The sequence below is a fragment of the Pieris rapae genome, chromosome 6 (genome assembly GCF_905147795.1).
Source record: "Pieris rapae chromosome 6, ilPieRapa1.1, whole genome shotgun sequence".
Lineage (NCBI taxonomy): Eukaryota > Metazoa > Arthropoda > Insecta > Lepidoptera > Pieridae > Pieris > Pieris rapae.
In genome coordinates this window covers 10526531-10542419 of record NC_059514.1, presented here as the reverse complement: position 1 = coordinate 10542419, position 15889 = coordinate 10526531, and the positions used below count along the sequence as shown (strand labels likewise).

Here is a 15889-nt window from a genome sequence, read left to right as displayed (position 1 = left end):
GACGCGGACACGATAACGATTGTGACTTTTGAGACAACATTTAGAATGACAAAACAAAGGTCCATACCAATTTGCAGCTTATTATCTTTCATTCCGAGGTTGACCCCTTTTCTTACCTAATATGACTGGGCTAAAATATTATATCGTTTAAGTATGACGACAAGACTAGATAGGCAAAAGACTTTTTAAATTCTCGTTGACAACTGACAATATAATTTCTAGCTGTCAACGAGAATTTAAAAAGTTCATCTTCATCATGTAAATTCTAGTCGTTTATCCATGTTGTGTTTTGATTAGTAGAATATTATGTTCGAAAATTAACAGCTTTTCAAAGAAAAGGCTATAAAAGAAATAGATCTGCCATAATATTACTATAATAAGACAGTTTTTGTTTAAAAAGGTGCATTAATTTGTTTGCCACAAATCTGGATGAAGATATTATGATTGCGGCATCTGAACCGTTGGTAAATATTTATTTTAAAACTATAAAATCTTAAACTTTAATTACAGTTAATTATGTAAAAATCTCATATTCGATATTTCTGGTGACCTGAACAGTAACATTGATTCAGCCGCAACTAAATTCAGATTTAAGTGCAGTTAAAATAACAAAATGTTAAATTTTCGGTAACTAGGAGTTTGTGCCGCACGGACGTACAGTACTTGCAAACCATCCTGGGAAAATATACAATAATGGGCACAATGTATCTGCCTCTGAAAACTCCCTATTGTATAAGCTAACCAACTTTGGAATAAAGGATGATAGTATCTTGGAAACGAAAGATGAAGACAATGAATGGTGGACTATCAGAAAAGTATATTATAAGGCTACCGGTAAGACATTTGTATTATCATAAAAATGAAAAAGAAGCTATATTATTAAGAGAAACATGTATGTAATTATTTTAAGATATAAAAACCAGCCTTTGTATGAATAGACTGATACTATGTGATTTAAATTTTACTATCTGTGTACCTACTTAGGGTACAGGATTACATCATTTGAGACCCTAAGTTCCTAAGGTGATCTTTGGTTTCCTAAAATGTTTTATCTGAATGTTATGGATGACTTTGCTGATTAGGAAGCTTCTACTTTGTTTTCAAATTATTATTTCAGAAGTTGATGACGATGAATCAAAGTTTTCAAAGGATAGCAAGTTGGAGAATGAGTCATTTCGTCCACCAAGTCGCCTAAAACATGATTTTAACATATCAATTAAGTCAGAACTTATGAGTGGATTAAAAAAAGATGATCTTTCTGGTACATCTAAGGGTGGCAGTGCCAATAGCTCCAGCAACATGTGTAAAAAGTTCAATTTGAACTGTGCACAGAATAAACAAAATAAAGGCTTGAATCCAAAAACTGACTCTTATTATGAAGAAGAGCTTTATGTCAAAGGATGTACAGCAATATGGTCTAAAGGTATGTTTTATATTTACATAGTAACGCTACTAGAATCTATTAGGTATTATGTATTAGTTATAATAATAATATGTGTGTGTGTGAAGTGAAGAAGCTTCATCTAAATAGCTACCTCATCTATTTTCTGTGTTTTATAAATGTTTTCATTACAAATTCATATGAAATTAGTTATTAACAATTTTTCTCTAAGGTGTCCAATAAGTATTCAGTTGCAATTAATATTGTTTTAGGTTTAATTTCCTCACCTGGTTCAAAAGTTACAGCACCCGAACAACGCGAAACAATAGCTTGCTACACAATAGAGAACCCTATTAAACATGCAGCCTTTGCTGATTTCCACGTAGATATTAAAAATACAATGCTTATAGATGCACTCAACTCACAAATTGGTGACTCAAAAAAAAACATTAAAATTGAGGATAGCACAGAACACCTACAATCGGAAACCATGCCTTCAATACTTTTAATAGATAACAAATGTATGAGGGTTTTTGCAGTAGATGGGAGAGAATATGTTACCAGTCTTCCATTTCAAGTTAAAAAAGTTTGGCCAATGAAATATGGAGTCCTTTTAGAAAAAGATGCAACACCACTCCTTAACAATTCTATTTTTCCAATATCCCTCTTAAAGCACAATGAGTCTCATTACAGTACTTTTTCCAAGTCAAAAATATCCCTTCAACATTTGAGTGCAAAATTGAGAGCCGAATCAATATCTGGTTATGACCATGAGTGTCCACTGCCCACATGCTTTTCATTAAGTCATCCATTAGACGAAGTGACACCAATATTAATGAAGTCACCCTCACAAGGCTTGCAGTACTACAATGATGGGGATTTACAAATTATCTTTGTTGCATCAAATCCGAGCATAATACTACTTTATGATTGGAAATTAGGAACTCACTCACTGTGGAAGATCCGAAAAGCAATTCGAGATGAATGTTTATCTATGTGTTCAAATATGAATTCCACCTCATTCAACCAGTCATGTGACTTTCGAAGTCCAACACATAGTATGAAGAGTTGGGGAAGTCCCTTACACTCAAAGAAACAGGCAACACCCGTATCGAGACAGAATAGTTCTATGGCTAATATATTTCACCAGCAGGGAATGTCACCTCATGCTTCGATCGGTCAAGCCAGCTCTCCTTCCATGGCCAATACTATGATTCAGAATCCGCCTTCGCTGCCTCTGTATCCAGATGTCTGTATCGAGCACATCTACACAGATAACCAATCTTTACGACGAGATCCTATAGAACAGCCCAACGATGTCAAAGCATTTCTGCATACAGATTTAGTAGGCCACGAGTACTTATGTTATATGGTGAAAGTGGACGGGCTCAGTAAACTACAGATTATGAGATTAAAAAGGTCGCACTCACACGGACAAACAAGTAAAACCAATATTATTGTGGGGTGGATGTCCTCTGTGGTAGCTAAGGATGCCGTGGTGCTGGACCATCTGAAGATGATAGCATTGGTCGACGAAACAGGGAATATTGTGTTGCAATCTGGCAATGATTTGGTCGGAAAGGTATGTGAAGTTGTAGGCTTTTCTTCTTTGATTTTAATTATATTCAATTCGGAATAAATCCATTATTATTTTTATTATATTTGATAGTGGTCAAGTGAAGAGAATCAAATGTTAATTTTCAGGTCCACGTAGGTGGTGTTCTGGCACGTCTGATTGACTCCCCTTACACCAAGAGGTCCACCTTCCAGTCTCCATTTCCTCGTCGCAGCAGCCTTTTACCAACGCGATGTGATACAACCTTCGATGACTCTGCCCTGCATCTGCTGTCTCCCGTACCTCATTCTTCAGTTTCTAGATTGGAGCACAATAAGGAAACTTTAGGTGATTCTCATTTTTGTAAGAATAATGTGCGTTTTACATTAAAAAGTTATATTTAAATGCAGTACCGACGTAAACGAAAGATAATTAAACATTATCCTCGGTCATCATCTTTAAATAATGAGAATTTTATTTATACTCTCCTAAGACTAACATCAGCCTGCGTTTGGCTATAAAAAAAAGGTACATCCCTGGTTCGTACACTAAGAGAAACATTAAACAAGATTAAGAATAATAATAATTTTCCAGGATGGACTTAACTGACTGCTTAATTAAGATTTCCAGTAACAAAAACCCTATAAAGCTACAAGATGAAAAATAATATAGATCGTACATTTGCTTAGGTATTCGCGGCGTTTGTGACGCAGCGGGCGACCGATTGAGCGTTCGCTTTGAATCCGGTCAGCTGTACCGAATAGCTTTGCCCCCGCATTCGCAGGCGCCGTTGCTGCAGAGGACCTGCAGTGCACTGGCTTCTGCTCTTCCCAAGGACATCACTATGCAGGTAAGCTTCATGTATGCGTGGCATATCAATACAAGTATGAAAATATTGTTAGACATTTATTCATTAATGATCAGGTCATTATCATATTTTTACATAATACATGTATGTTTTAGGTTTTAATAAAGTGGTATGGCGTTCGGAACGCCCCAGGCACACAAGATTTAACACCCGAACAGGAATGGGAGATGTTCTCGAACTTAATCCTGTCGCTCATCGGTTACGATATCGATAAACACAAGAGCTTAGACGAAGACCCGGAAATAATGCCCAAAAAGCAAAGAACCTCAAACGACGGATCCCAAGATGACTGGGATTACGTCATCCATTCCAAATTCCATAAAAACATGAACAATACTCTCACAAATGTTCTGAACCTCAAAGCCTTGGAGGTGGATTCGAAGAAGAAAGTAGAAGAAGAAAAGTCAATTCAGTTCAACTCGAACGCTCTTCTCTTTCCGTACACCGTGCATCTTTTCTACACGTTCCACCTTCTGTACGAGGACTTGAAACTGAATACGTTGTTAGAGAACGATTTGAGGGTAGTCTCAAAATTCCTATACCAAATAGCCAAAGACATATGTCTGGATAAGTACGTGGACCACTATTGGTTGGATTTTCCGACGCATTTCGCGTTTGCGGGTGAGAGTCAGTCCCAAATACCGCAAGATGTCCGCAAGAAGTTGGTTCAGCCGAATTACTTCTGCGTGGATCCGCCGAATATATTCGCCTACTTGAACTCGGTGTTGAAGGACGTGGACGAAGGTTGTTTCCCATACATATCGCAAGTTAATGATACTTCTAAGGACATCATCGAGGTGAGACTACTATTACTGACTAGTTTTCTCCTTGCTAATTTTTTATACCCTGTCACCATCATCCTAACTCTAAGGACGGTCCTTAGAGTTCAGATAATCCAAACCTTAATAAATCATTCTAATGGAGTACTGGTGAAAACCGCAAACAATTCACTCAAATCAGTGCAGTAGTTTTTGAGTTGATCGCGAATAGACATAAGAACTTTTTTATATGATATTAAAGTTAGATATGTCTAACATTAATACCAGCATATTATATTTTCCAGCAAATGTTCTGTCGCTGACTTTTTTGTAGGCCGTTTTCTCTAGGACTCGAGTGAGAAACATTTTCATTCCATTTTCTTTCAACTAAGCAAATACGACTACTGCGAGAAACATGAAGAGACTCTTCATCTTCGGTCTCTTTTGAAATTGTTTTTAATGAACCACCAGATCTTGTCATCTGCGGGTTGCGGTCGTGGGGCAGGCGTTCGAACCTTGTGCGTGGCGGGGGGCGAAGCCCCAGGGCTCACTACCAGCACGCCCAGGGCCGGCTCAACGTCGACGCACAGTTCGCCTCACGCCGCTGCCGTAATGCTCGCGTGTGAGAGAGGTGAAATTACTTTAATTTACTATATTTTCTTCTTCGGCTCTACATAGTAGTGGTGCGCGGCAAAAACTGCCTAAAGAAATAAGACGTCGAGGTGATACGGTTGGAATTTCGCCTTGACGTCCGATGATGAAACTCAGCTGAGCTTACTTTAAAAGTATAATATCTAATGCCCCTTTAAAGTTTTGAAGAAATAATTCATAAAAAAATCCCGAACACTGAGTTCGAAATAGACTTACTTTATGATATAACAGTTGCTGTTTGTTCCCTTCTATTAATTTGTTATTAATTATGTGTAAAAATATTTTCAGGTTTCACCCCCCGAGAGCTAGATAAGCTGCCTCCAGCGTTATCCTTGATACTGATCACCATTTTCAACCGCTGCAAAGCAGAGCCTCCGACTGACTGGCCTCCCGCCGCCTACCGCCTGGCCATGAGGGAAGACCTGGCTATCCAGGCGGGAATAAAGGAAAAAATCAGCTCCACGGATGATTACTTGGAAAGTACGTATTGGTACAGATATATTTTTGGGTCGAGTCTGCCTCAAACACAAAATGTGCCAACTTTTAGAATTCACGCGATTATATATTATATTGTATTTTATAATACAGATTATTTAAAGTAAATGTGTTATAAACGAAAATATTCTAACATATTTTTCTCCCGATAATCAAACTTAGACCGTATTTGGAACATAAAATTAAAATCAGTAAATATATTTACTGAATATGTTTATTGTGAAAAGAATGGGGAATGGAGAATTGGGGACTTCAGAATTATAAAAATTGATTCAACCTCCTTCGTCAATCTTCCCACTCCTTAGTCAGGAGGTACGATGGGTGTTCCAATATGGTTGTCAAACATATGAAAATGAAGTGAATACCCATTATGAGTGTTTTCCATTTCTGGCACAGCCAACAAAAAGTATAACCTTGAACTAATGAATAAATGAACTAAAATGTAATTCTTACAAAAATCCCCATCATAATCCGTCTATTACCATATAAATTTCAGCCTTAGCCCTCGAAGTGCTGGAGAAAGACACGGCGTTTACACAGAAGGACACTTACTTGGACGACGTCAGCAGCAAATCTGATGAAGACATCACTGGAATGGAGCATTTGAATACGGAACTGCTGAAGATGCTCTATCCTGACGATCGTAGGTGAGCATCGTGACATTCAGTCAATAATTTTTAAATATTTCTGTATAAATTATTATCACTTAACATATTTCTTTCGGTAATAAAACTCCAATGAAAACCAACCAGAAATATTATTGAATATTTTTTATTATTTTGAGAGGTTTTTTTTTAAGAATACAGAAAGAAAAAAGCATATGTCGTTACAACATTCATTGTGGTCAGAAAGATATTTCGGTTGCATGCTTAATTTTTAGTTGATTAGCCTTTGTCGCACATATTTATGCGTTTGCTGCAACGGGTTCGAACGCCCGATCTCTGGGTTGGGAGTCGTGCACCTCTCTTAGTTATAGAACAATACCTGTGGAGTATTTGAGCTAATTTGATGATTGTGTTGATATTTGCAGGATGACAGAAGTATACAACCTTCTACAATCGTCCAAACCGGTGACAATCAACCTTACCCAGAGGCCTGAAGTCTCGGATCACGATTTTATTGAGGAGCAGGAAAAGTACTTGTATGCCATCGGCACTAGGACTATGGCCTTGCCCATTGGGAGGTTAGTAATGCCTGCCTGCCCTGGCAATGTATAAATGTCTAGCTTGGAAAACGGACGCATTTAGTAACATTAAGGCGAAATAATATTATTTATGTTTGCTAATGATCATGTATTACAAAATATTTTTTTAGTTCCGTCAATTTATTATTTAAACATAAAGAAAGTTGTCAAACAACAAAAATTCTCGGAGAGCCAATTTAGCGGAAATCAATTCGGGGTTTACCATCACAAATGTTATGATCATGAATGTTATATGGGGTCGGGAAGAGATAGATTAATTTATTTGATTTAAAGATTTTCACAGTCGCTAAATCATTCTTAAAAAAATTTATTCAACATTAATTTTACATATTATTGATCTTGTCTGTATCACATTAAAAAAAGTGCGTGCGTACAAAGTACACATGTCAGAAGTGAATTGTTTGTGTATTCTTTCTCACTCTCTTTCAATCGTTCTCTCCCTTTTCTTCAAAAAAAACACTGCACATTTTCGTGACGTCGGTTAAAACTTCACCCTCTTGCACCTAAAGAAGTTTCACTTAAAAAATCAATAACATTTATTAAAAAGCATCTGTTGATAACTACTCTAGGGGGATGGTCACTCTACGAACCCTGGCCTGTCCGCCCACGGACTCCTTGACGCTGCCAAAACTATGCGTCTCCGGTCGTGGCCCTCCACCGCGCTGTAACACGATAAACCTAAGCGCCAACGACACATCCCCGCACTGTCTGCTGTGGCCGACCTTTCACAACGGCGTGGCTGCGGGCCTGGCGCTCGTCCCCATGACGGGATCCAGCATCGATGCCAATTGGGTCATTTATAATAAACAACGCGTGAGTGTTTTCTCTCCTCTATTAACATAGCTTTTACACATTTAAAGAAAACACTTTTTACCGGATTGAAGCTATGTATTATTATAAATATACAATTATTTTATATAATTTTAAAATTTTCCGATGTTTTGCGTGCTTTAGAGCGTACATGGTCACGGTGACTGAATACAAAAGGTGTCGAATGTCAAAAAGTATTACAGCTATAGAAAAACTCATATCGTAAAATTCTTAAATATGAAAAATCCCCTAAATAAAGACGTGTTCCAGGGAACGCAAGACATGTCGACCGAGCACGCGGGTTTCCTCCTGGCCTTGGGCCTGAACGGCCACCTGAAGGATATGCCGTACATGACCATGTACGAGTACCTCATCAAGTGCCACGAGATGATCAGCATCGGATTGCTTTTGGGGCTCGCTGCTACGTTTAGAGGTGAGGCCTGACCTTTCAAAATATCTATGATTCATGATATATGATATGTATGTACACTACATATATTAATAAATAAATATTTTAAAATCAGGTACAATGGACGTGCAAGCAACGAAAATGCTGAGTATCCACGTGGAGGCACTTCTTCCCCCGAGTAGCGTGGAACTGGATATCCAGCACGGCATCTTAGTAGCTGCACTACTCGGAGTGGGGTTGCTGTATCAGCGGACTGCGCATGCGCATTACGCACAGGTGTTGCTACGAGAGATCGGTAAGTTTCATTGAATGACATACAAATTCCACCGGTTTCACTGCGACGCACCCCATCACACCATATGTGGAACCTGCTGCCCCTGGAATTATTTCCGAACTAATGATGCTTCAAAAAAGAGCGGGCCAAAGGGCCGGCAACGCACTCACTTAACTACTGAAAAGCCTCCTGTCCATTTCCCCATACCCCTTTAAAAAAGTTGCATCTAGATTTTGCCTCAGATCAGATCAGAGATAGCGATAAAGAATTTATTGAAGAAATCTGATCATTATGCTATTTCCATCATCCAATCTGCCAAACCCTATTATTTATTTTGCTCCTAGGTTTGATTCCCAGTGCAGTAATAATAATAGAACATTTACGTGAGGAACCCATTTCAGGCAAACCTCCAGGTCCCGAGATGGAGAACTGCGTTGAGCGCGAGGGTTACGCTTTGGCTGCCGGCCTGGCCTTGGGCTGCGTCTGCCTGAAAGCCGGAGACAGTCCACAATTGGGAGACCTAGCTCCAGCGCTCAGGACCTATATGCTGGGAGGGGACCGGCGAGGGTTTAACGGTAATCATTTTTTAATACAAATAGAGGATGGTTTATATATATATATATATATATATATATATATATATATATATATATATACTAGCGGACCTGACAGACGTTGTCCTGTCTACACGTCTTTAATTTGAAATTTCAAACTTTTTTTAATAAGCTAAAACATTCTGGACCATTTTGATGAAAATTATTATTCAAATGTTATGACAATATCTAACGATCCAGCACATGGTCTACAATAACACAATGATAACAAAACTTTTTTTTAATTTGATCGCAGCCCTAACAGTCGGGACAGACTAAAATTAAAATTCGAATATTATTTAAAATTTGACAGTGCGATGGTAGCGCCGTCTGTCGGATCCAATGTAAAACATTCCAAAATCAACAACTACTAATAAATTAAAAATTAATTAAAAAAACATTGTCCAGCGGACAAAATGTGAATCTAAACCATTCCCAGATCCCCTTGAACACACACAAAAAATTTCGTCAAAATCGGTCCAGTCGTTTAGGAGGAGTTCAGTCACATACACACGCACACAAGAAATATATATATTAAGATAAACTAAATGCTTCTAATTTTACATTTACTGCCAGTTCTCAAATCAAGGGCGTAGAACGGAAGAGAAAAACTGTAACTGTGTGCAATAAACTCTTCCCCACTCTTTTTATTGCCAAGTTTTTTCTTTTACACAACGTTATTATTTCAGGATCCCAAAAAGAGAAATACAAGCAAGGGTCGTTCGCCATTCGCGAAGGGTCGACCGTGAACCTGGACGTGACCTCCCCGGGAGCCACCCTGGCCCTGGGCCTCATCTACATGCAGACGAACAACGCCGCCGTGGCCGAGTGGTTGGAGCCCCCCACGACCGCCTACATGCTGGATTTCGTCAGACCTGATCTGCTCATGTTGAGGATTATCGCCAGAGGTAACTTTGGAATTGGTTTTTTTTTTAACTTAATCCTGAATGTTGATTGATGGAAAATAACACAAAATATGTCCTTCAGGTCTAGTGCTGTGGGACAGTATCAGCCCCACGGAGGATTGGGTGGAAGATCAGGTCCCCGACACCATCAGGCCGTACTGCTTCGTCAAACCCACTGAGGCAAATATTGACTACGAGGCTATGAAGTGAGTGGCGACAGTTTATATTATTTAAAAAAAAAACCCCTAAATTATGAAATTTGATGAAATGTTGCTGAGATAAAGAATCTCTTTGTTTGAAGCTGGGTGTAGACTGACTTAGATCGTGTAAAAGAAAAGCTTGTTTATATAATATTTGGGGTAGTTGTGGTTTAAAAAAAATAAGTAGACTCATTTAAGGGTAAATCTAAGAGCCACTTATGTTATTAAAAGTGGATCTTGTAACAAAAAAAACCTCCTCCCCTTGTAACAAAAAAAAACTTCCAGCCAAGCTTACTGCAACATAGTAGCGGGAGCGTGCTTCGCCCTCGGGCTGCGCTTCGCAGGCTCCGGGAACGAAGTCGCCAAGGAGACGGTCCTGTACTATGCCAACCGCCTGGCCTCGCCCCCCAGGCGTCTGCCGGACCTGGCCGGGGCCGCCACCTTGGAGACCTGCTGCTGCGTCTGTCTGCTCGCCGCCGGCTGCGTGAGGCTATTTCTTTTTTACTTTTTACTTACTTTCATGCGGCTAAAGAAGTTTCACTTTAAAAATAAAGATATATTAATATTGCAGATAATGGCCGGTCGCGGAGATCTCGAAGTGTTGCGTCTGTGTCGAAGACTGCGCGCCCGCACCGCGGCCTCTCGGGGACCTGCGCCCTCTCGTCCCAAGGCCCACGCCCCACTCACGCATGGCGCTCAGGTAAAACAGAATTTAATGCCTAAGTAAAACGTAATTGAATTTTTACTTAACTTGTTTAGAGTAACAGAATTGACTCTCCCATTTGCTGATAATGCTGCTACGGAATCTCTCACTTTAATTGGAATCAAAAATTCCAGATGGCCGTTCACATGACCCTGGGTCTGCTATTCCTCGGCGGTGGCAGAGCTACCCTCGCGAGTACGCCCGAAGCAGTGGCCGCTCTGTTGATCGCTTTCTTCCCCAAGTTTCCTACTCACACTGAAGATAATAGGTAACTTCTGCTCAATTCAAGATTCTCATTTATTATGTGTATGCTGCAAATTGGATGAACAGGTGAATGATATCCTCGTAGCCAATGAATGAATGAAATTACGATATTAATTTTTTATTGATTCCGCAAAACATACAGCAATGTTCAATTAGCCATGAAGTGCGATACATAACTAGTGAAATAGTTCCTCTTAAATACAATAGTTGGCGCTGGAATCGCCTCAACTTCATACTTATCTTTATCAGCTAGGACGTTGTCATTTCCACAGTTGTAGAGTCTTCACCAGGAAGAACTGCCTACAATGCTATATGTTTCCTTCTCGGGACATAATATCGGTTTTATTTTTATGTAAAATATAATATTTTTCATAAATTACGCTTATTTTCGTTTGTTGTTTTATAAATTAATAATAATTCATTCATCTATTCCTCGTCTAGATTTACAATCGCAAGATAAATTTTATAATGACCAAGAGATGGCGCTTAAAAATCTTTTTGAATTTTGGTTCAAAAATTGTTTAATTTAACAAAATAATGGAAATGTTTCAGATATCATCTGCAAGCCTTCAGACATCTGTACGTCCTGGCCGTAGAGAACAGACTGGTGTTGCCCCGAGACATCGATTCCGGGAGTCTTTGCTATGCATTCATACAGGTAATTCCCTCCATTCCGGAGACACTATTGATTCAATAGTTAAATTGCAATAAAAAAATTAAAATGAAATGCAATAAATTTAAAAAAAAATGCTTGGGTTATGGATACTAGACCATCCATAAATAATGAGAAATTGAATCTAATATTACAACTGTATTTCTTGGAATCACATGTCGATACAGCTAGACTTATTTATTTTAGTTACTGTCACAGCTTAATGACTTATGGCTTATTATTATGGGGTTATGCTGCTGATGTATTTTCATTCTGCAGAAGAAGAAATATAGGCAATCTCTGAGAGATAAATTTAAGGAAATTAGTATACTTATCGCAGTATATTTATGAAAATATTATGTATGTTTAAAAAAATGTTAATACTCGAAACAAACGCAGGCTACAATTTCCCCGTACTAGACTAACTAAAGCTAATTAAAAAAAATATTATAAAGTTGTCCATTTAAAAAAAAATGTACTGCTCAAAAATGCAAACTTATAGTAAATGTAAATTTTCTGTTGACAGTTATAAGTGTACTTGGTTACTTTAATGAATTATTTTGAGTTTGAGTTAAAAAGGCACTTATGATAATTACGACAATTTAAAAATATTAAAAGAAAAGACTATGGCAATATCCATTATATAATATATAATATGTTAACAGTTAAAAACCAAAGACACTTGAATATTTAAAGTCATCATACCTAGATAAAGGATGTTTGATCTACTTCATTGTGTATTTTCTTTTTTCAGGTGATTGATGTGGATAATTACCTGAGAGAATACAAAGCTCCTTGCATCATACCAGAATTGAACCAGCTGAAGGTGGTGAAGATCGATGACACCAGATATTGGCCAATTCTCTTCGAGAGAGACCGGAATTGGGACCAACTCAAGTAAGCCTTTAACTGATATTGAAAAACAGAAGATTTTAATCTTGAACAAATGCTTAACATGTCGCAATTTTATTTTTTGTTTATACGGCTAAAGCATGTAACTTATAAACGGGCGTTTACGAGTTTGATTCCGGAAACATAAATTTCCTTTGCATTGTCCTTCTGGAAATTAATTTGGAAGTGGACCCATCGTTACGTATGGTTACTTCCAGAACGTTCCTGGAATACACGTGGTGCATAGATATAAAGCAGCGAGCCGGCTGCTTGCCCTACAGCAAGGACCCGGAAGGTTTCACCACCATGTTGGGCCACACCCTCACTCTGGACCAGACCAACATCTGGTCAGCGAAGCCGGACAACATCGACCTCTTCAGCAACGACGAACAAGTGCGGGGCTTCATCCGCCATTACTTGGCGCAGGACGAGGCCGACGTCGGCACGAACATTTGCGGGGACTGCCTCGTGTTGAAGAAGAAGAGAGGTGTGAAAGAGATGAACAGGACCTGCGTGTGCCGGAAGTACAGCAAGGAGGAGCAGGAGTTCATCCAGAGCCTGAGCGTGGTCACCTACGAGTGTGTGGTCAAGGACGTGCTGCGGGCTCTGCCCATTTGGACGAGTTTTTTGAAGGTAACACTGCTTTTTTTTTTAACTGTGGTTGCGAATAGAAGAGAAATAATTACATGTTCAAGGGGCGGCCAGGCACTGTTAATCTTTTTTAGGCATCTCTATTCAAAATAAAGTGCGTGCGTACAAAGTATACTTGTCAGAACAGATTTTTTTGGAAATTAATTGCGTATTACTAAGCGGTATTGGGAAATATACCTATATTCACACTGTTTACACTCGGTATGTGCTGTGCTAATGATAATATAAATAAATGAAATAATCTGCGTTTATTGCACAAGACGATATGCGACAGAATTTCCATGAAAAGTTCTAATATGTAACTTCTAAACGAATACATCAACCAATAGCGTGTATTTTTTCTCCATCTCCCTTTCTCACTCTCACTCTCACTCTCTCTCAATCGGTCTCTCCTTTTTCTTCTACATAATGCTGCACATGTTCGTGACGTTCCGTAAAAAATTGCTCTCATGCGCCTAAAGAGGTTTCTTTTTTATCAAAAATATTGTATTAAAAAAAGCGTCAATTTTGACGTGTCTTTAATATCAAAACTACTTATTTATAGTACTAATGTTAAACACGTATTGGTGTTTTTTATTCAAAGAGTTCGCTGCAGTGCTAAATTTCAAATTGACAACATTGTGACGTCATTATAGTTGGACAGTAATCTTAATTCCTGCTAAGTTTGTTTTGTAAATAAAGGATGCGCCGCGGTTAACCGCAGACATTTTGTTTCCACAGATAATAAAGCTGATGCGCACGGAGCCCAGCTCCTACCACATGTGGCAGATTAAGCTGCTGCTGGCGCAGGTGGAATCCCTCTCCCGAAGGAGCTCGGATGAGATGGACGTCGACGACAACGAAAACGAGCCGCTGATATCGACCGAGTTCACGCTGGCCGTGAAGCAGAAGATCGCTCTGGTCTTCGACAAGTGGGAGCTGAAGATCCTGCCCTTCTTGAGGAAGTATTTAGGTGGGCTCTTGTCGTTTTTAACTTTTACTGGAATGTCCTATAAAATCTAATTTTATTATTTAGAATTGTTTGGACGGAGACCAAAATAACCAAATTTAAAATTTATTAATCTTAACTAATAATTTAATTCTTTTAATTATTAATTACTAATTCTAATAATATCGTAATGACGTAAATACAACATTTATTGCAAGTACAGATATATTTTATTGCTTGCCATTGCGAAAGAAGACTGACAGTTTTACACTCTTCTCTCTAACGCCAATATTGCGATATTGCATCTTAAAGAACTTTCTGATATTCAACATTTTTTGGTGATGTAACACAATATGTCTTCGATCATGATCAAAAACTAGTTATCCATCTCCTCTTTCACCTCAAAATCGTAATTTTTTAATCGAACACGAATTCGATGGAAACGTTGCGTAGTTTTGTCAACAGATTTGTTTTTGTAAAATTAATTTATTGTTATTCTTCGATAATTGAATGTAAAAATGGGGGAGGCCTTTGCCAGTGGGCACACTGAATCAGTTATCATAGACAACAAAAACAATAGCTATATATATATTGATATAAGACTATAAATAATCCGATATTTTATTAGTTATTCTGCTGTTCGGAACGGAGAAGAATCCACCAAAAAGACATGACTAAAATCGGTCCAGCCGATCTTGATTTAGAAGTGGTGTGACTGACACTACTTTGTTTTATCTATTTATATTTGATGGTATTTGAAATATTCCAGGAATGCCGAGCAGTCGCTCCATAAACGGCTGCCACGATGATATCAAGCGGATCCTGGCGTCGTTCCTAGTCTACCACGAGTTGCGGCGCAACCTTCTGGGCGAGAGCGGGTTCGACACCTCGGAATTGGGACTGGTCATGTGCGAGAAGGCTTCTCTCAGTGGCGTTGCGGCGTGCAAGGTCTAACAAAATTCAATTCAAACTTATAGACATACCTGGACTCTTTAAAAATCTTTAAAAATCAAAAATATGTCTGCCAATAGGTAATGAGGGTTAACTTTAAATCCGTCTAAGTAGAAAAGCGTTTATAGGTAAAGTGATATACTTTTTCTTATTTGGACCACAAAATTTACATACATACAAAAAATATAAAAAGCGGTGTTGTCACAGTGTTAGTAACACTTTAAAGAATTAAACTATTTGAACCAAGAAAAGAACTTATCGGTATTGTGTCCTAATTCTACTCTTAGCTAAAGTCAGCAAACCACGAAGGATGTCAAAATTCTGTGCTATATAATTATGGTGGGGACATTACCTATTAACTGGAGGGTTTAAAAAGTGATGAAAACCTTTCAGGTGCTGGAACTGGTCCGGTGATTGCGGTCCCTGGCCGGTGGCTACGTCACGCGGTCACGCTGTCGGGAGGATTGCGTCCACGACTGGTGTTAACTGTATTTAACTGTTGAGGGTGGCTGATACCCGGTGAAGAAGTGTCTATCGGGTGATCGATACCCGTCGCGGGTGAACTATACCGTTGTGTGATGTAAATATGTCAATATATGGAATGATTCGTTCAAACTACAATATTATTGTACAATTCAGTCTTTGAAATAAATGATTTCTGTGTTTGAGATCGGTAGTGATAATAGCTCTTTCCTACTATATTGTAAATATATGATTAAGTGTCCTAGCAAGATTTTTATTTCCTA

The 15889-nt window shown here is 38.6% G+C and overlaps 1 protein-coding gene across 1 annotated transcript; it reads left to right on the top strand.

Annotated features, from left to right (window-relative positions):
- The first annotated feature begins 255 nt into the window (after nt 1-255).
- On the top strand, nt 256-15867 carry LOC110991636 (anaphase-promoting complex subunit 1). The gene is made up of 26 exons (XM_045628658.1): nt 256-464; nt 636-834; nt 1118-1423; nt 1654-2963; nt 3086-3284; nt 3626-3786; nt 3900-4601; nt 5034-5193; nt 5502-5693; nt 6205-6355; nt 6739-6891; nt 7482-7725; nt 7993-8155; nt 8247-8426; nt 8807-8980; nt 9688-9906; nt 9986-10109; nt 10389-10587; nt 10675-10803; nt 10941-11074; nt 11623-11728; nt 12477-12619; nt 12832-13246; nt 13985-14216; nt 14962-15140; nt 15537-15867. Exons 1-26 carry the CDS (start codon nt 441-443, stop codon nt 15555-15557), a joined length of 6219 nt encoding a protein of 2072 aa, XP_045484614.1. The 5' UTR covers nt 256-440; the 3' UTR covers nt 15558-15867.
- Nucleotides 15868-15889: the final 22 nt, after the last annotated feature.